Source organism: Heliangelus exortis, chromosome 2, assembly GCF_036169615.1.
Source record: "Heliangelus exortis chromosome 2, bHelExo1.hap1, whole genome shotgun sequence".
Lineage (NCBI taxonomy): Eukaryota > Metazoa > Chordata > Aves > Apodiformes > Trochilidae > Heliangelus > Heliangelus exortis.
Genome location: NC_092423.1, coordinates 41,028,050 through 41,047,839, shown reverse-complemented (window position 1 = coordinate 41,047,839; position 19,790 = coordinate 41,028,050). Strand labels below are relative to the sequence as shown.

The 19,790-nt window shown below is 41.8% G+C and overlaps 1 protein-coding gene across 6 annotated transcripts in view; it reads right to left on the bottom strand.

Moving 5' to 3' along the window:
* The window catches only part of RAPGEF5 (Rap guanine nucleotide exchange factor 5), a 157,628-nt gene that overhangs the window by 60,416 nt on the left and 77,422 nt on the right, over positions 1-19,790 (bottom strand). For 4 of the 6 annotated variants that reach the window (XM_071735734.1, XM_071735731.1, XM_071735730.1 and 1 more), the window contains exons 10-11: positions 3,952-4,055; positions 3,529-3,617 (exon numbers count right to left, since the gene is read on the bottom strand). The exons of 1 other annotated variant lie outside the window; for it this stretch is intronic. In XM_071735734.1, coding sequence (XP_071591835.1) covers positions 3,529-3,617; positions 3,952-4,055 — 193 coding nt within the window. The remainder of the gene's footprint in view (positions 1-3,528; positions 3,618-3,951; positions 4,056-19,790) is intronic. One more of the 6 variants, XM_071735735.1, reaches the window with a different exon arrangement.

The following is a 19,790-nucleotide window of genomic DNA, read 5'->3' as shown; positions in this document are numbered from 1 at the left end:
AGAAATAAAAGCTTTTTCCAGAACAGGACAATTTTGAAAGAATTGTTGAAGTTAGTGGGAAGGGATTAGAGATCCTGAGATACTAAGATTTTACCTCTTGGAGATTCATTATTTAAATCCTCATCTTTAACGAGGATTAGCCCAGGAGGTGTGCCTGCATTTTCCGCCTGGATATTGATGTGTTTGGAGTGCCTAACTGTTCAATTCTTAAAACTTCAAACTGCCCTCTAAAGTACACACTCACCAAATATCAGCCAGTGATTCAATCAGGGAGACAGATGACTCAGGAAAGTTGTTTGTTACAGAAATTTTCAATTTCTATCCACCTTATGGTAGGAAACAAGCCCAATCTTCTTCGGGGCTACTACATTACAGGTTACAATAACCCAGCAAGACAAAAACATTCTCCCTTTCAGCTGGAAGGCTGACAAGCCTTTGCTACTGGCAAGCCCAAATTTAATATAATGTCACAAGAAATCATATATACTTCCTGACATAGTCATCACAAAAAAAAACCAAAACCAAAACAGCCCTCGGTCATTAAACAGTTATTAAGTACATTAAACTTAAAAGACTCTTGCAAACCTCAGGCTTGCAAGACTTCCTTGCCTACAGAATTCATCTGAGCAATAGTCTAGCCACTGTGCACACTGCAGTGTCCTCTTTAGTGTCCTCAGCTGCTCTAACAGTGTTCAGCTGTGTCACAGACAATGGGACAACTCTTCAGGTTGGGTCCCCACCTGTTTATTATAGCAAAGGATGCTGCAGCAGAGTGCTTGCTACAGGTTTAGCAGCAGCTGTTCAAGGGAGCCTCGAGGCCTGGGCTGGACCCTTGTTAAGTTTATTCCAGACCAGCACCCAAAGCTTCCCTTTACTCTCCCAGCTGCAAATGGTACCTGGTGACCTGGCCTAGAAAATAGCTGTCTGGGAGTAAGACATGGCACATCATTCACCCATGTCAGTGTTTACAAAAAGCAGTGCTCCATGACCATGCTAGCTCCAGGATACAGGGGATTTCTTTTGTAATCACCACAGAAGGTTGCAGTTAGGATTTGCTATACAAAGAGTAGGAATGAAAACATACAGAGCATCCCTCCTTGGGAAGCAGTGCAAAGGGTCAAAACAGAACAACAGCCCCCTGCCCACCAGAGTATGTAAGAACAGCTCTTTCTCATGGTCTTTACAGACACAAATAAGCAAGCCGGCTTGGGGGCTGCAGAGAAAGCAGGAGGCCAAGGAAGTCATTCTGGAACTGGCAAACAGATAGCAGGAGCAGCAGCTGAGTACAACAACATTGTCCTTTTATGTTCCACAAAGCTATGCCTGCTAAAACACAAGCCTTCAGGACTCTGCAACTCGACTATCCTTTGAGATGGGCCAGACTAGAACTACAAAAAATACAATGAACAACAAATCCAAGAGCACAGACAGTAGAAGGATGCCTTCAGGTGCACACATAAAGATGTGCAGTTGATATCCCATACTTTTCCCCATAACAAATGCCACCGAGTCTGCAAAACAGACCGATAAAAAACATTACAGAGGCATCTGCTAAATGAAACATTGGGAAACTAACTCCCAGAGTCTTTTATTTTAGTGAAGTTCTATACAACCAGATTAATAAAGTCAGGAGAAAAAAACCAGGATATGATGAATTACTCTGGAGAAAGTGGAGGGCCCCTGGGCAAGGTTTCACACACTTCTTTGTGATGGCAAAACCCTGAAGCCACAGCTACTTTGTTCTGTCCCCGGGATGCAGTTAACCCTGGCTACAGGGCAGAGCTAATTGTTTCTTTCTAAAAGGAGTTAAGATGAGGCAGAAGAGGTGAGGGGAAGCCAATCAGCCTTTAAACACATTACCATCTGCTAACAGCCAGGCCAGTAGTGATTTAGCATTTGTTTTGAGGACAGTTTACCAGCCCCTCCCTGTGACAATAAGAACAGGTTTATGAACAGCCCCCCGGTGATGGGAGGAAAAGAGGGCTAAGAGGAAAGAAAGAAAAGGTAGTACACGTGAGGATTTACTAAGCATCTAATCCTTTATGTAAGGAGTGCTTCGTATTTACAAACACTGAAATATAACGCACATCACCAGTGAAAATCTTGTTTTCCAGCAAGAATGTGAGCTTATAAAAAAAGATGAAGCAGACTATTTAGACAGCCAGCTAATGCCTCTCAATCTGCATATTATAAACATTAATGGGAAAACTTATTCTGGATCCAACATTTAACCTTAAAGGGCTAAGGACGGACCCTCAGTACACTGCCTAAGAGCAGTGTACTCAAGTAAATTACACGAAGAACTAGTCTGAGGGCATCTTTGGAAGGAAAACAATCACAGCTTCCCTCTGTACTAAATATTAATGTCTAGGCAGACAAAAGCAGCACTAGGAATACCATAATAATATCGCCAGCAGACACTCTATATGTTTCTTCAGGGCATTCACACATCAGCATTAGGAATATGCCTATTGTCCCACATTTAACTAATGACTTGGTTCCAAGAACCCAATCCTGATATTCCTTTGGGAATCGCAGATGTTATTTATATTTTCAGACACTTAAAAGGATTAAAGTGTGTTTATTCTCCGTAATCTCATTTGTAGAGACAGATATATAGAGGCAGCAGGAGTATGCGTTTAACCCTACTGGGAACGATCAAACGCGCAGCTCCATTTACAGCCAGCTGCCTTCCTCAGCTCTTCAGGATATGGGACCTCTGAAAAGTCCCACCAGCCTGTCCGCTTTCACTCAAACTATCTATGAATCGCAGGCACTTCTGATAAACTACCCCAGGAGCTCTCGGTGACAGTAAGATGAGCATACAGCCAAGAGATCCAGCTGAAAATTAAACTGCATGTCAAGTAGCCCGATCAATGTGATAATTGCTCTAGGCTGGAACAAACTACAATCTCTGACTGAAGACACACGAGTACAGCACCAGGCTCTGCGTTGTGCCCTAGGTTATGAGGAAATTTATAAGCCGTACTCAGGAAACAGAAGATTTGCCGAAGTACTGGGGTGGCGGCAAAATGAGTAGTTAGCCAGGAGGCTGAGGCGCTCGGCAAGTATTCTGATCAATATAATAATAGCTGCAGGCAATGAGAAATGGCAGCCTCTGCCTGAAGAGCCACGGGTGCTGTACAAAGCACGTCGCAGCCTGCGCTTCCCCAGCAGCCGCCAAAGCCGAATGTAAAAAAGGCTCATGATGCCGCTAAGTATGTGCTGCTCCGGAGCGGCTCCGCTAATTGCCGGCATTCCTGCCCCGAGGCCGGGTGCCCCGCCTTGCCACCTCCCGGCTGCCGCACGCTCACGGTTCGCTCCCCGCGATGCCCCGGTGGGGTGAACCATCAGGCTGGCAGCCGGCTTTCGGCCGGGGGTGCCCGGGAGCGACCCCCGGGCCGCCCCCCTCAGCCGGCACCGGGAACAACACCGGCACCGGGACCTCTCCCCCATTCCCACCCGGGGCCGGGGATAGATGCTTCCCCAGCCCCCGCCTTCCCACCGGTCCCCGTCTCTTTCCCTTACCCGTCTCTTTGTCCTGGGCGGTCTCCAGGTGCAGGTCGCTGAGGAGATGCTCCAAAATCTTCTCCGGCGTCCCCGACACCACCACGTATCTGTCGGAAAGCAGAGAGTCCCCGGAGTCATCCTCGGTGGAGGACTGCGAGCGGCTGCTCCACTCGTCCTCCTCATCCTCCTCATCGATGTACTTGAAGTACGGCACGTCGAAGGTGGGCAGCTGCCGCGACCCGCCACGACCCGCCAGCGCCTCGGGCACCCGCACCCTGCCGCTCCCCATGGCTCCCTCCGCTCCGCGCCACCCCTCCTCCTAGGCGACCCCCCCGGGGGCCATCGCCCTCCTAAGGCCGCCTCCGCCTCCCCACCCGCCTCCGCGGAGCCCGGCCCGGGCGGCGCAGCCCCACGCTGCCGCCGGAGCCGCGGAAGCCTTACCTCCCGCGCCGCTCGGGGGCCGGGCTGCGTGACCACACCTTCCGCAGCACCAGCGCTGCGCCGGCCTCCTCCCGCCACCGCTCGCCGCCGCCTCCATCGGCCGCCTTCCGTGCGCAGGGGAGCGGGGAGGGGAGAGAGACAGAGAGAGGTCGGTCAGTGCCCGCCGCCGGACGGGGATGCTGCCCCGCCGCCCGCTCTGCCCGGGCCAGGTCTGGCTGCCGGAGCTGTAAATCTAACAGATAACAGAGAGGAACGGGCTGCCCTTTGGGAGCGGCGCTCGGCATCGTCTGCTGGATTTTAATTTGCAAGAGCCGAGGTGGGGAGCGGGAGGATGCGGGTTTCGTGCCCCCGAGGTGATGGCTTGTTTAATGTCCCCTCCTCAGCAAGGGACAGGTAACAATGGCCAGAAAGCAGCAAGCTCTACAGATGCAGCGTAACACCCTCTGTAAAGCTGCTCTCCTGTACTTCGACAAAGGCAATAAAACCAGCGGGACAAGCTTGCCTCTGAGCATCTCTTTAAATACACTGTGTACAAACCTACCTCCTTTTCAACAACTTTTTTAACTTGTGGAACAAACACCCCTACAGAAAGTTAAGCCTAGTAACCACACCGTGCGTGAATCTCGGCTAGGCTGCGATGTGGACACTGACTTTATCCCTTTCGGCTCCCTGGAACGGGAGGGAGCTGAAAAATAATCCATTTCTGTACAGGCAGCCCGTGTGCTGCTAAAGGCAGCTGAGAGAGCAGCGCAGGAGAGGAGGCTTTTGCTCCTGACTGATGAGAGGTCCCTGCATTGAAACGCGGTGACTGCCGAAGAGCACGAGATTCTCTTGGCAGCTTCTGTCACCAGAGGGGTGAGCGACACAAAAGAGGCAGCGGTTTCAATGCCGGTACATCCAGTGGTTGCTGTTCCTCTAATTCTGACCTGGTTTAGTTACATCGTTCAGTATGTCAAACACACGTATGAAAGCAATACTAGGAGAAAAAAATAGTACTTGTGCATCAAGTGTACAGTACCCAGCAGTAACAAAGACCTCAAGTGGGCTGCTGAGGAACAGATCTTGGCAAAAGAAGGGAGAGAAACCACTTTGTGATCCCCTTTTCTATTCTTTTATACCTTACTCCAAGACCTAGTGAGTCTGATTGCTGCTTTTGATTGTCGGTGTGGTGAGAGCATGTCCAAAGATGCAGCCCCTGCCCCAAAGAAGTTTTCTTTATTAGTAAACAACATGTACAATTGATCTATTAAATTTCTGCAAGGTCAGACATACAGGTACTGAGCCAATTAATGTCAGATATTCATTGTAACACCCAGGGGACATTACTGAGCAGCCATGTTACAGGAATACTGATGCATAATTGTAATCTTCCATTTCACTGGCCGTGGGTTTTTTTGTTGCTTACATATGTGAAAAGCTGCAATGAAAGAAGTGGCAAAAGAGAGAGATGGAACAGGAAACAGGTGCATCATTAAAGCAATTCAGTAACAGGGAGGTTTATTTAAAAAATACACCTCTCCCTTTCTCTATCTTTTCTCTGGCAGCCTCTAAGAGAACCCCAATCCACATTTTTCTGTGCTCACTGACATTCCGTGCTGCTGCACATATGGGACATATATATGATCTATGGTGCTGTATCTGTACAAACCATCTATTCCCACAGATATGGGAATGGATTTTAAGCCTGCCCATATACATTACATCCATGAGCAGCTGCCAGCAAGTCAACAGGGAGCACTGGGAGGGCAAAAGCTCTCTGATACTGAAAGGACATTAACAATGGTCTGTTCTGGAAGACAGTGTTCCTGCTTCAGCATCTCACCAAGGAGAAATAGTTTCAAAAAACCTTTTGGGTGATTGTAGGCAAATTAACTGCATAAAGTGCCCTAATGATAAGATTTTGATGACGCTCTTCCTCTTCCTTTATAAGTTTCAAGGAAAAGAAAAATCAATCTGTTTTATCAAGAAGGACAAAAATTGTATACAAACAAGGCCAATCAGGCTCAATTTGGATTTTCATTCCTAAATTATGTCCAGAAAAAGGGGAAGAGATACAGAATTTCTTTATTTTGCTATCTTCTTTCAAAAATAATGTCACTTTAAGGGAAGAATTACTACTTCATTAAAATCCCACTTATGCACAGCTTAATTTTGTGTTCAGTCAGACCCTTCATTGATACCACAAGAAACAACAATTCACCTCAACAAAGCAAAACACAAAGACAAATCCTATGTATTTTCCCAATTTTCATGAGTTCTGACTTTGCTACAGATATTACTCTAAAATGGCATCAAGGCACGCTTCATTTATCAGAATCTTGAATGGTTTGTGAAATAATTAATTCTCGCTGGAGGGAAACCCAGCTTCTCTCAGCATTCTCCATCTAAATCCAGCAGCAGATAAGGATACAAGGGGCCCCCAAGTGACAGCAGTGTGTACTGAAGAGCAAGGCAGGATCCTGAGTCCTGAAAAGTCAGGACTGACTCAAGGGATGTTCTCATCATACTGCCAGCTAACAACAAACCCTCCTTGCATTTTATTTTATTTTATTTTATTTTATTTTATTTTATTTTATTTTATTTTATTTTATTTTATTTTATTTTATTGTTGTTATTTTATTTTACTTTGTTTTGTTTTTCCACACATCCCTTGCTTAAGCAACCTGCAGAGATGGGACAGGAGGGTGTAGAGCCCCAGAGATGCAGCAGAGGTGAGTCCCTGTTGCACTTAACATGTGGCCTTGAGGAGGTCACTTGTGCAGACTCTCCCTGCCTCAGTTGTCCCCTCAAAAGCACCATTCACATCCTGCTTGGATGTTATAATCAGTCCATGGTGCAGGTTACCCATCACTAGGAAGTTTAACTAGTGTCCAAGAAGTGCTGTGTGTGTGTGTGTCAACCAGTACATTTTATGTTAATTACAGCTTTAACTTAATCATCTCTTGATAGAGAAACTCAGCACTATGAACCTCAGCCAGCAGGAGTTTTAAGTAAACAGCAAGGTCCTCTGGACTTGGTGGATCTTCTGACCAATATTATGTTCAGTTTTCCTCTCCTCTCATCCATCTTAATACTGACATAAGTCATTTATCTCCTGGGTAATATATTTTAACAGCAGATAAGTGCTACCTTTATTTTCAGCATGAAAGGAACCCTGGGGTAGTATAAATATTTATATGCTTATAGGAATGAAACAGCTGGAAGTCCTTGCTTAGTGGGCCTTAACTTGTGCAGGTTATGCTTTGCATAATGACCCTCTGAATTACCACTGGGGCAGAAGAAAGCAGAGGTACATATGGTAGTGTTGAAAACAGCCATAGCATGCTGGCTTCCTTATGGAAGACATTAGATTTCTGGGTTATTTACAATTGGCAGGGAAGAGTCCAATTTCTAGCCAAAGCAATGAATAACTTGATATCAGTCAGGGACATTTCAGTCTCCCTCGAAATCCTGAGCTGGGGCTTTTAATTAATTAAAACAGGAAAACCAACACCTGGAATGTGCTGCCTCTCCTCTTCCTATGATAAACATCCATGGCTAGAAATAGCACTGAGAATAGCTCTACTTTCTAACAGAAGAAAACAGTAGGTTCTGGACATGGTATATTCAGAAGAGTGCTTCACTGAAAAAAAAAAAAATTATTTTACACATCATCCCTCCATGGGACAGGACACCTGTGCAAAGATTTCTTTGTGTTAGCCATTACTGAAGTGCCTGTAAGGCTGAAACACCCCTAACTAGCAATGCAAACTTTGTGCTTCCCAATGACAAAACGTTTCTTCAACTTCTCTTCATCTGCTTTTTAATAAAAAGAGACCAGATCCAGAGCTACCCTGGCAAACCCAAGATTCAGAGAGACCCTCTCATTGCTGGTTTCAATAGGTAAAGAAGTAATACAGCAATTAAGAGATAATCTGAATAAAGGCACCTATAAACTTAACGTACCATGAAAAATCCAGGCTGCAGACAGATCTTCCTGCTGCCAAACAACCGAGCAAATGGAAAAAGAATCTTCTTCAGGCAACATGCAACAAAGCAAACTTTACACGGGCTATCTGCTTCAAAATCATATTAAATAACAACGAAACTGCCACCTCTAGGAGTTATGGAGGGCAGGAACATTTTCTTTTCATTGCATAATTTGGTAAAACTGAGTCAATGCAATCATATAATGGTGATCACTTCTGCTTCTATGTCTTTTGATGCTGGTGCCAGGGCATGCCCTTGAGAAGTAAAGAAAAAGGCATACACAAATGTTTCCCCAGGGCTGTTTGCCTTCTGAAGGCAGATCACTCCCTCCAACAATGACTCCACAGAACTTCCCTGCACTCACAGGAGTATTTCTATGTAAGAGGTGTGAAGAATGGAGGCTGGAAGTGGTCTCAGAAGTGCAAGTGTAGAGATGGCACTCTAGAGGGTAGGCACTCAATCAGGTGACAGAGCAATACAAGAGCCACAAAATAACAAGATCCTCATTTCAGAACACTGATTATTCTCCTGGGCAGGTATCTTTTTGCTTGGACATTACAATCAATCCCTGGCACATATTACTCATCAAAAAGAAGATTTACAAGAACCTGATTAAGATAAGAGAAGTGAAGTTCAAAAACCTGGAAATACTGACAGGTACTCTTTTAAATTTGCTCCTTTGAATCAAACACTTTTTTTTTTTTTCTTTTTTTTTTTTTCTTTTTTTCTTTTTTTCCAATATGCCCTGCTCCATCCCTACAGCTCTGCCTTGTTCAGCAGATGATTGAGTCCAAGCTGAGACAAAGCCTCCTTGCCTGTTGGGACCCTGGTGCACCTGCCTTCATAGAGTGACACTGAGGTCCCCAAACCTGCCCACCCCGAAGTAGCTTGGACACAGCAGAAGTTACAGAGTTACAGCTGATTTAGCTCAGAGCTCCATCATGGCTCATTACACCCTACAAGCCTGCACAGCCCTAACAGCCATGAGCTACAGCTGTAAAGAAAAACCTTCACAGCTCAGGCTAAAGCATGCTCAGAGCTTACCGAGCCTTCAAATATTAACCTGCAAAGCCCTAGAAACTCTTTACAGAGCATGTACCAACTGCATTTTTTGGCCTCTAACTTGGGTCAGATTTGGGCAGATATTAATGAAGATGGCAAAAAACCAAAGGCTCTTCCCCAAAGGAATTTTAGATCCCACTTCAGAAGTCTAAGGGCATTAAGAGCTTTCCAGAGAAGTACTGCCAGAATTTTTTTTTTACATAGCAAAACAGTATTTACTCATAACCTTACATTTAGCAGCTTCTGAATTATGCTGGCTGCATTTTTCATTAAAAAAATTAAATAGGCTGAGGCAGACACCTTTCAGAATAGCAGATAAAATGCAGTAACTCCTAGAAGCAATAGAAAATGGAAGTCTTCCAGAGTGAGGTGTTTGCCAATGCTAGTAGCAGACAATGAAATGAATCTTGGCTATAAAATACAAACATATTTATATTACAGCCATGAAATAAAGTTTAAAGAAAAGAATCCATAACACTCTATTAACAGTTTCTCCTGCAAGAGACACTCTTTCAGACAGCATCCATCAAAGACTAAAGATGACTGCCTGCTTACACTTCACTATGTTTTTCCTTGGAATCTGTTATTGTGGAAACTGCAGAAATAAAGTCACCAAAGTACAAACAGATGTACAAAAATTATTCTATTCTTTATAGGCTATTCCTCTTTATTTGAGAAGAAAATGGAAATGAACACATCATAACTGAAGTGGAGATGGACGACAATATCTCTGATTACTGTGGATAATCCATCTCAGAATATGTTTCTGCATTTCACAGAGTTTCAGAAGAGCCCAAAATCTACATTAAGAGGTTTGATTCACTTTCAGCTACGTCAGGAGAAAAGCATCTCAAAGCCACCAGCACAGCTTAACCCAGCTATATAAGGCAGAGACGGGTGGTTTTTCTGCAAGTTATCCTCTCTTTATTCTAGAAAGACAAAAATAAAAAATAGCTACTAGCCTATCTGTAGTTATAATTTCAGGGCACAAAATGTTTTCAATGGGAATGCCTATTTTTCAGTCAGTTGCATGATCACCACTTTTGCCAGATTTCAAGGGAAAAATTATCTCACAGCACTGCAGGAACATAGCAGCTTTGCCAATGACAATTTTTAAGAACAAAAAAAATTCTTAACTAAGGTTTTGTTATTCTATTTCACAGTAAAATACAGCTCAAAGTGTAAGCATATTACATTTTATGATTTTTCTCCCCTCATGAACTTTTCTCCATTTCTTCTCTGTACTCCAGTATTTGTTTCCCACTGCAGTTACTAATTCTGCTTTCATAAACAGGTGCTAATTCACAGTATACTGGAAGAAACATTAAAATGTCTTAACACAGTGATTTTGTTTTGGCTCTCAGCAACTTCTGACCAGTCTATAAAACTACAAAGCACCTTAATCAATTCAGCCATCACCTCCACACAGCAAAGGACACTAAGGGAACATGCCAGAACTTCTTGGTGGTCTCAGACTGACCTATCTGCCTCAGGGATGCACAAAAAAGAGCAGACAATTGGCTCAAGACAACCTGTTCTGAATTTATCAACTTCACAAATGGTAGCAATATGAGCACAAGCCACATCACTGGAAAAAAAAAATCAAAATCCTTTACTGCGGAAACCAATTTTGAATATCACATCAGATAATGCGCAGAATAAGCCCTTTTAGAAAAACTGTTGGTGCTGTCATCTGCATACTGAGTATCTGCAGCAAAGGCAACATTAATAACAAGTTACCCTTGTAGAGGGGTCAAAAGGACAGTGCTGGTAAGACAAAGATGACAGACAAGAGGCATCAGGGAAAAGATTAATATCCCTACACAGTCATACATCAAGGCACTCAATTTTTGCCTGTAATCCCAAAACTGCTGAGAGTAGGATTATTTCTGCTTTCTCTATTACTAAGAAGAAAGAAACTGCTCATGGGAATAGGGCACTGCTAAATGCTAGTCCTTATATGAGCAGAAAGGCTGTGGGTAGGCCCTAAGGGGGAAAAAAACCCCCTCAGTCGTGTGGTGTTCCTAAGAGGTGGTCCCACCACTATTGAGGTTGGGGTTTCATTGTGCAGGCCACTTAAAAAACATGAAATATTAGTTTAGTTCAAGAAAGACAAAAGGAGTGAGAGACAAGGAGCTTAACACAGCATTTCATTGCAGGTTAGTAGCAAGAAATGCCCTAAACTGAGAATGAATTGTCCGTACTAATCTCCAGTTACCTCCAAATAGAATCTAATTTAAGGTGAGAGAGAGCACTCTTACAGAGGGGGCTTTAATGAAAGAAAGCAATATGTCTAACTCAAGGAAAAGGGCTCACTTCCTAAAATAACATGAAAAAAGCATTAGTAGTGATAGCATAACCTTAACAGTTCAGAACTTTGTCAGATAATGAAAACTGTCTTTTTAAGACAACTGAATGCTGTGCATTCCTATTTCCCCTTTCTTGGAGCACAAGCTCTTCATAGCTATTAGTAGCTAAATCTGACAGCCTGACAGAGAGCTAACACCTTGGCAAGGACAACCTAGGAGGCCTTCTCTCTGAAACCATACAAAAGTAGAGGGCAAAAAGAAAGGGGGAGGGAGTGGGGACAGAGAAACGAAAGACTTGAGGATGGTATTAATATTGTTATCATTCTCTCACAGCTGGCAGGGCAGCTCTTACTTCAAAAATACCAGGATATGGAAGAACTGTAGGCCCACAGAATCTGTATTTGTATAAAAAATCTGGATCACATCAGGGCAAATTAAGGTGACTGTAGAACAAAAGAGGCAGGTGCCAACCATCCCCTGCCATTGGCCTTGCTGTTAATGTGGTGGGGTATGGAGCTGGTTGGAATTTTTCCAATGTAATCCTTTTTTTTTTTTTAAACTGAAAAAATAAAAAATGTGGATTCTCTACAGCTGAAACAGTGCCAGAACACACTGGTTTGAAGAGAAAGAAGCCTGCTGGGCCCCCTCCCCACTGCTTCCACATCCTGTCCATCCAGGCTGGCAGGACCCCTGCACCCCCTTCCCCCCCCCAGGAGTTAATGGGACTGAAGGTCCAGGTCCCGAAGTAAGTGGCAGGGAAGTTAAATTTGTGTTTCTGCCCTCAGGGAGCTTTTCAATTTTATTATTGTCACCAGAATCAAATTGGAAACACTGTTTCCCCCTAGAATGTAAAGTCTCCCATAGGGCAAAGGGTCAGACACGGGATGCCAAGGGTTTCCTTTGCATAGAGGAGAGAGGAGAGGGGAAGGGAGGGGATGAAGCAACAGTTCAATCCCCCAGCTATTGGCGAGTGTCTTCCAGTGATGTCAGGGATCAAGCCTTAACTTCAGAGAAAATCTTGAGGGAAATGACATAAACACTGTAGAACCTATATCTTAGCTGTGGAGGGGGAGGAGTGCTGAGAATTTCGGGAGAACTGCAGATTCAACCCAGATATTCCAGGACTGATAACACATTCTACTGATGCCTTAGGAAAAGAAAAGTAGAAGACAACTGACTAGATAAATAGAAGTTGTACTTGGGACGAATTTTAACATCAGAAGGGTGAAAATCAAGAAATTACTAGGATATGAGGGGAACTAGATAACAATTTGATTAACATCTAACAGGGATTGAACTTAGCAGCAGCCCCATACAGCTTCCACACGATTAAAAAACACATGAATAAAATCCGCAGAAGATAGCTCACTAACATTAGTGGATTTAATTTATTAATCTAGACTAATATTCAACTTAGTAAGGACACTTGAACAAAGACCTTGCAACCTTTACAATGAATGTAGAGCTAAATAAGGTCTCCTGAAGGAATGGAAGAGAGATGGCAGTAAATATATGGCACCAGCAGCCTTATATTGCTCTAATTATGAGCACTGGACACATACAATTCCTAAGTCAAACAGACAAGATTGCTGATCCCTTTTTTTGCCTTTCACTCCAATTTATGCTTGTTGTGAAGTAAAATATAATTTTTTTTAAAAATTACTTATCCACTTACTATCTGTCAGAGAAATCTTTGTCTCTTGCCTTAGGACCATAGCACCTCGCAATGCTGCCAATGCTGTGACTCCAATAAAAACAAAATAAAATTAAATATATACACTGCCCACATTATAAGGCACAATTCCAAACCAGTAAGGCTAACATTTGTCCATTAAACTGAGGTGCTGCTCATTACATTTATCACTATAAGGCATATACTTTTTTGTTGAAGCATTACTCTCTCAGAAGGATGAAGCTGATTTTTTTTTTTTTTGCTGAGAGCACTCAGCAAAGCCCAGGTGTTGGTTTTGGCCTCACAAAAGGCTTATGATGAACTCTAAAACCAATAATACTTAATCAAGCTCAGGATCATTTTCAAGAACTCCAGAATCAAACTCTCTCAAATGGACTGACGTTTAACTCTGTCTTCAAAGAGCAAGTGTGAAAAAGGACTGAGTAAGGAAGTTTAAAAAAATATAGAAAAATCCAAAGCTGATTTTTTAAAATAAACCACATTTATTTAACCTCTCTCCCAACAGTAGAGGTCACAAGTTTATATCCTGTGTTTTAGTGGTTTTTTTTTTTAAAACCAATTTAGATATAATGCAGTGATTTCTTTTTGAGAAAAGCATGAATCACTGCAACTACAGATTTTTTTGGTTTGGATGATGGGTTTAACTCTCTCCAAAACAGCCTGAAATGGCGAGTCTTTTTACTAATGCTTTCTAATGGTTCTTTTCTGGATAATTAATTCAGGCATCTAAATCATTCAAAAACAGATAAGCCACTAATCATTCTCAGACTTGATAACATATACTAAGTAGACAGCAATGCACAGAGAATGCAATAAGGCTGCCAAAAAGAAAGGAAAGAGCAATTAGAAAGAAAAATTGAAGTCAGTCCTTCCATCTAACAGCAGGAGATTTGATTCTGTATTTATTATGTGGGATAAAATGCTCATTGATGTCAATGAATAGTATACTATAGAAAAGAGAAAAATCAGATTGCTTCTCTACAGGATGCTTTTTTTCTAACATTAAATGCACAGGCACAAATTAAAGGCTCCTATTTTATCTTTTTATTGTTTTGGCGTTTTTGTTTTGTTTTGCTTGGGTACAAGGTTTGTTGTCCACATTTAGCAAAAGTAAAAAAGAAATAATGAGAGGTGGGAAAGAACAGATTAACAATTAACCAGCTGTTGTCAGCAATAATTAATTCAAAATTGGAGGTTATAGCACATAAGAAATAAAGCAATTTTATGGCATGAAAAGAGAAAAAGTGCTTCCTAGCATGCTGATGTAAAGAATAATACTATAAAATAATTTCTTGTATTAATTTTCATGTATTGGATAGAAAAAATGTCACAAACAACAAAAATTACATTAAAATATACAGTGCCAGTCACCACATTTTGAAATAATATTTTATATTTCTGGAATTTATGATTTTAAATAATAACATATAAATTTACATTTATGTTGTTCCAGATGGAATAATGTACCTGCTTCTTAACTAGCTACATGCTCTGAAAAATTATTTCTCTTTAAATGTTGTGAATTTCCTCTCTTCTTTCTTTAGATAACACAATCACGCCCAACTTTACGAGGGTGGTTAAGTTAGTTATAACAAGAGCAATCTCAACATTTATTCAAGTTATGGAATGAAAAATACATCGTTACCATGGCAACTGGTAAATCACATGGTATATGCAATGAGATGCAAGGCATCTTGAGTAAACACTCATTCATGCTCTTGTGTGTCCTCCTCCGCACAGTATGGTTCCTTTGTGGAGGAACATGCACAATGTCACTCTCTTCAACAAAAAATTGATATAAATAATCCAAAATGTTATTTTTGCATGGGGTAATTTACCCGGATCTATCATGAGAATAGGAAAAAATACTGGAAAAAAAAAAAAATTAATGTTTTGCTAGGATTTGCCTCAATCAAGACTATGAAACCTTACAAATGGCAGTGTAGGTCTCAATGTCAGTGTACCCTGGCATCAGAAGACCATTCATAACAGCACTAGTCTTAAAAAAAAAAATTTCCTGACAGAGTGCCAGCCGTGCAGCAGCACATTGCAGTGGGGCAGCTGGAGCTGCTACCGCCTCCAGCCATCTGCCCTACCCCTCTGATGGATGTTACAGCCCACAAAACAAGGACAACTGATCTACCCTTGAGTCAGCCCTGAACCAAGCTGCTACCCGTCTTGCCAGGCTCTGATATTATCAGCAGCTAACATACAACCTCTCCCTGAGAGAGCTTCCTTTCCTCCCTCAAAAATGTCTCCTCTTTCTTGACCTCCTGAGACACCTGAAGCAGTGTCAATGTATAGGAAGAGACTGAAAGCCACACTGCGATGCCACTTGTCACCTTCCAGTATCACAGTGTTTGCACAGTGGTTTCTTTGGCGAGCTAGAGTTACACTTGGGGATGCAAATTTCCACAGACAGGCATCTTCTCATGATTCCATTTGCATCCTCTCACTACATCCAATCACTACCAGACAGCAGAACACAGACCACCCAGACCCTGCCAACACCGATGATGTTACCAAAACAATGTCAAAACTCTCATTTATATCCAATCCTGATCCCCTTCTCCCATTTCCAGCACCAATTCCCTTCTGACCTTCATAGCTTTATAAAGGTTTATATACTCTTTTTGTGTCTAAGCCTGAGATCTCATCTGACCAACTTCTTTTGCCTTACTCAGGAAATTATTTTTATGTCACATTTTTTTAGAAAGTAGCCATATCACAGAAGTCCTCCCAGTAATGACTTCTTAAAACTGTTTACTTCATCATAGTTTGTTGTTTGCTATTTGACCTGGACTTTGAAAGGCAAGGAGATGTCATGGGTGAAGAGGAGACATTCCAGCATTCATCAGCTGTTATAGAGCATTTGAGTAAAAGAAAGATAAAATGAGATGTGTGAACAAATGACCAGGTCTTAACTCCCTAATAGAACCCTGTGGAGAGGGTTACAATATCCAAGTACTCCTGGGAAATAACTAATTATCCTTTCTTCAGTTCAGTCATGTTTCAAGAAGCAATTGCCTGAGTTACTAAGTGCTTGAGACTGCCTCAGTAATTGCAATGATTTATTTTATGCATCATCATAACTACAGCACTAGGTCAGGAGGACCTGTGCTTTATGGATGCTTTGAATTTTAACACAGGCACTGGAGGATTAAGAGACTGCAGCCAGAAACACTGAGACCACAATGATTTATCTTGGGGGAAAAAAAAGGGCAAAATCTTTACCATCCTAGGTATATAAACATTAGGTTTCAGTTAGGTTTTAGGTAATCCTAAGAAGATGTTGTTGCTTATCTTTTCCTCTGAATTTTCCTTAAAATTCAAGTGATCACAATCCAACCTTACGATTTCCACCAGGATTTTTCTCCCAGTAAAAGTAATGAACATGCAGTTTGAACTGTAACTACCTGCTTAGCAAAGACAAAAAAACCCTGTTATCTCTGTCTGATATCTCTGTCTATTCCAGAGGAAACTCATCCTGTGCAAAGCATGTTGCTTCATCTACCCTTAGTCTGTACTGGTGCAGTGGCTGCCTCTTAATCACCAGCAAAGAGGTGGATGATACCTTCGGCTCACGAGCATTTATTTGACATAAGAAGTTTAAACTTTACACATAGCTAATCATCTGACCTACCAAAATAATGATGTGCCAAAGGATGTTTTGTGAGGACACACATCCATGGTGCAGGAGGATGTTTGCACAGCAACAAAAGGGTTTCACTAACAGCTTCTCCTGAGATGACTTAAACCCTGTTCCCCAGTCACCTTCTTTGTAGCTCTGTGAGGCTTTGGTGGCACAAAGGGACATTTATAGGATAATGACAATTTAAAGTGCTGTCATCACCAGAACTTTCAGGCTATTTGAAGATCTTGAAGACAGTTCCCTTCCACCCCCTTAAACCTCAAACTGATCCCCCAGGACAACTGAAATAAAAACATTGCTAACCCTTAGTACTGGTTTTTTGGGTTTTTTTTTTCCTAATCACTGCGTTTCAAAGTTAGCAATACTAAGGGAAAATACTAACATAATCTGGTTTTCAAGGTCTAAATAAAAAAGGCAGCAATGATAGTCCACAGTAACTTCCATTCGTTTGGTATTCAGTATACATTAATTCTGAATATCAAATCACAAAATCATTGCCAATTCATCACATTTTAAGCTTTAGCTCATTAAAAATTAGACTATGTTTTTATTAGATCTGATTAAGATGTTTCTGTACAGCATGATCTAAGCCTCTAATTATCTATATCTCTGTATTATCTCAAATATTATTTCCATATAAGCAAATTCATAAGACTGCATTTTAATGGAAAATATTCATATACTTAAAAAGTGGTAAAGCAATGGAAGTCAAAAAGCTGAATGTCAAGATGCTAAAAATAAAAATATTTCTCTATATTGGGTGTGCCAGGAAAGCAAGAGCACACATGACATTTGGCAGTGTTTTCCCATGATGAAGCAACTCTTTGGGGCTTTCATTTTCGTAAAAGCCTTCGTCTATTTTGAGCTACCTCCTAGCTCCTTGCCATTAACAGTGCAATACAGGTAAAATTCATTAAATATATTGTCTCAGGTAGGAAAGAGAAGAAGTTTTGCTGTAGCAAGCACTTAATGTGTGCATGGCAAACCAGATGGGAAAATAAAAAAAAAGCAAAAAGGATTGGAACAAGTTATTTGTTACAGAAGTCACTCTGTATATTGGTATTACATGTTGTGCTGCATTAGCAAAATTGCCCAAATGAAGAATCCCCAGAATAGGAAGTACTATTAGATCTTCATCAATAGGATTTTTTTTTTTTTCAAACAGGCTGGGCACCCAACCATTTGAAGCAGATCTTTTCCATGTTTGAGAACACTGGAATACCGGCCACTGGAGCATTAATGAATTACAAGGAAAACTGCAAATGCCTTTGAGATTATAGCTCCTTTTCACATCACAAGGGTCAAGTAACTTTTAGAGCTTGTTGCTGTTTCTGCTGGAATGTGAAGCCTTTACTTCTTACAGCAGGTAAGACATGAACTTCTACCCTAATTACATGAGTAAATCGTTGTTTCTTTTGCTGTTACTATTCTTAGGGGATCCTTAATGCATATTGAACACCAAAAAAATTAAAAACTAATAGCATTTTAAAACAACAGCTATATGCATGATTTACTGTATAGCTTTTGTCTAATACAAATATTTACTATTTACATGTCACTGCAGTGAAAAGTGTGTATGTGTCAACCGATTAACCAGCAAATATTAGATAGAGCTTAAGTGCATTGCAACTGCAGCTGAAAAAGAAAATGTTGTAGTGGAATTGTAGTCTTGTTTTTTTTTTTGCTGCATTGTACAAAACTAAGTTTTTGCACTAGAGAAGAAATAGTCATAACTGTATGTTCACTCTTGTATGTGTGTCTGGGTAACAGCTGAGGGTGGGAGAGTGAGAACAGATGAATTACAGGGAGCATATGGCCACCAAGAGCAAGAACAGAGCAACTCTGTTTTATGGATGGCTATAGATCCCACACAAATTAGCACAGATACCCACAGCTCTGTTGCAAAATTGGAGCCATGTTCTTTCAGTTCATGTACAACACAATGTCTAAAATGAAATGAGAGGAAATGAAATGAGAGGCAGATTTCAGGCATCTCCTGAAATGAAGGCTATAGCTGTTCCTCTGGGGAAAAAAAAAAACAAAAAAACCCAACAACAACAACAACAAAAAAAAAAACCACCACACATAAATAAGGGTTGCCTTTAAGAAAGTACCTGATTTGGGGGTCCCACATTAAAAATCTGTCATCTGAAGTGTTCTGTTGAGACTCTAAAAGAGAAGCTGCTTCAGTCTACAAATGTCAATTTATAGACATAGTACTTAGAGATATGGCTTAGTTAAGGTCTTGTCAGTGTCAGGTTAATGGTTGAACTCGATGATCTTGAAGATCTTTTCCAATCAAGTTAATTCTGTGATTCTGTGAACCTATCTATGGCATCCTTGAGCCAGACAGTGACCCCTAACTACACAAACACCACATCAGTGTGGGAGAGCATCCCGTGTTCCCAGTATTCCTGAAAGCAGAAAGCAGCACTTCCATGGACAACCAAGGATCTGAGGCACAGAGACTGTCAGTCATTAGCCCAAGGTCTCAGAGGAATCCTGCTCAGGACAAGGAGCTCCCAACTCCCTGTCTGACACCTTGACTCCACCACACACCCTTCCTCTTCAGGGAGGCAGCTATGGTATTGGGTACCTATAAAGAGTTATCTGCAAGATAACTCAGTGAACAGCCAGCCTGCAGGGGGAAGGTGGCATTGACAGCCCTGATGCCCCTGAAGTAAGGTTACAGAATATTGCACAGGTCTCAGCTGTGATGCCTGAGATTCAGGTGCTGATCTGAAAAGGAGAACGGAACTTTTCAAAAACTGCTAGAAGAAAACCTGATACAACCTGATGAGAGGAGGAGTGTCAGAACACAATGGGTCGCCAGGAGAAAGCAGCTTCTTTATGTTACCAACTGAGACTGTGTGTAAATGATTGGTTAGTTCTACAAAGTGAAAAAAGGTTTCATAAATAGTGATCAGCTCACTAGTAAGTGATCAGCCTTGCCTTCAGCAAGATTTGTAGTCTGTTTAATGAATAAATATGTACAGCACATGCAAAAACAGGCATGTATCTCTACAGAGGGAGAACTGGGGCACCACAAACACCCCAAGTTCCTTGGTGGAACACCCTATCATATCCTTGGTGACATCCTGAGAAAGGTTTGAGATGCATCATGCAGTGTTCAAGATTTGATGGGTTCCCAGTG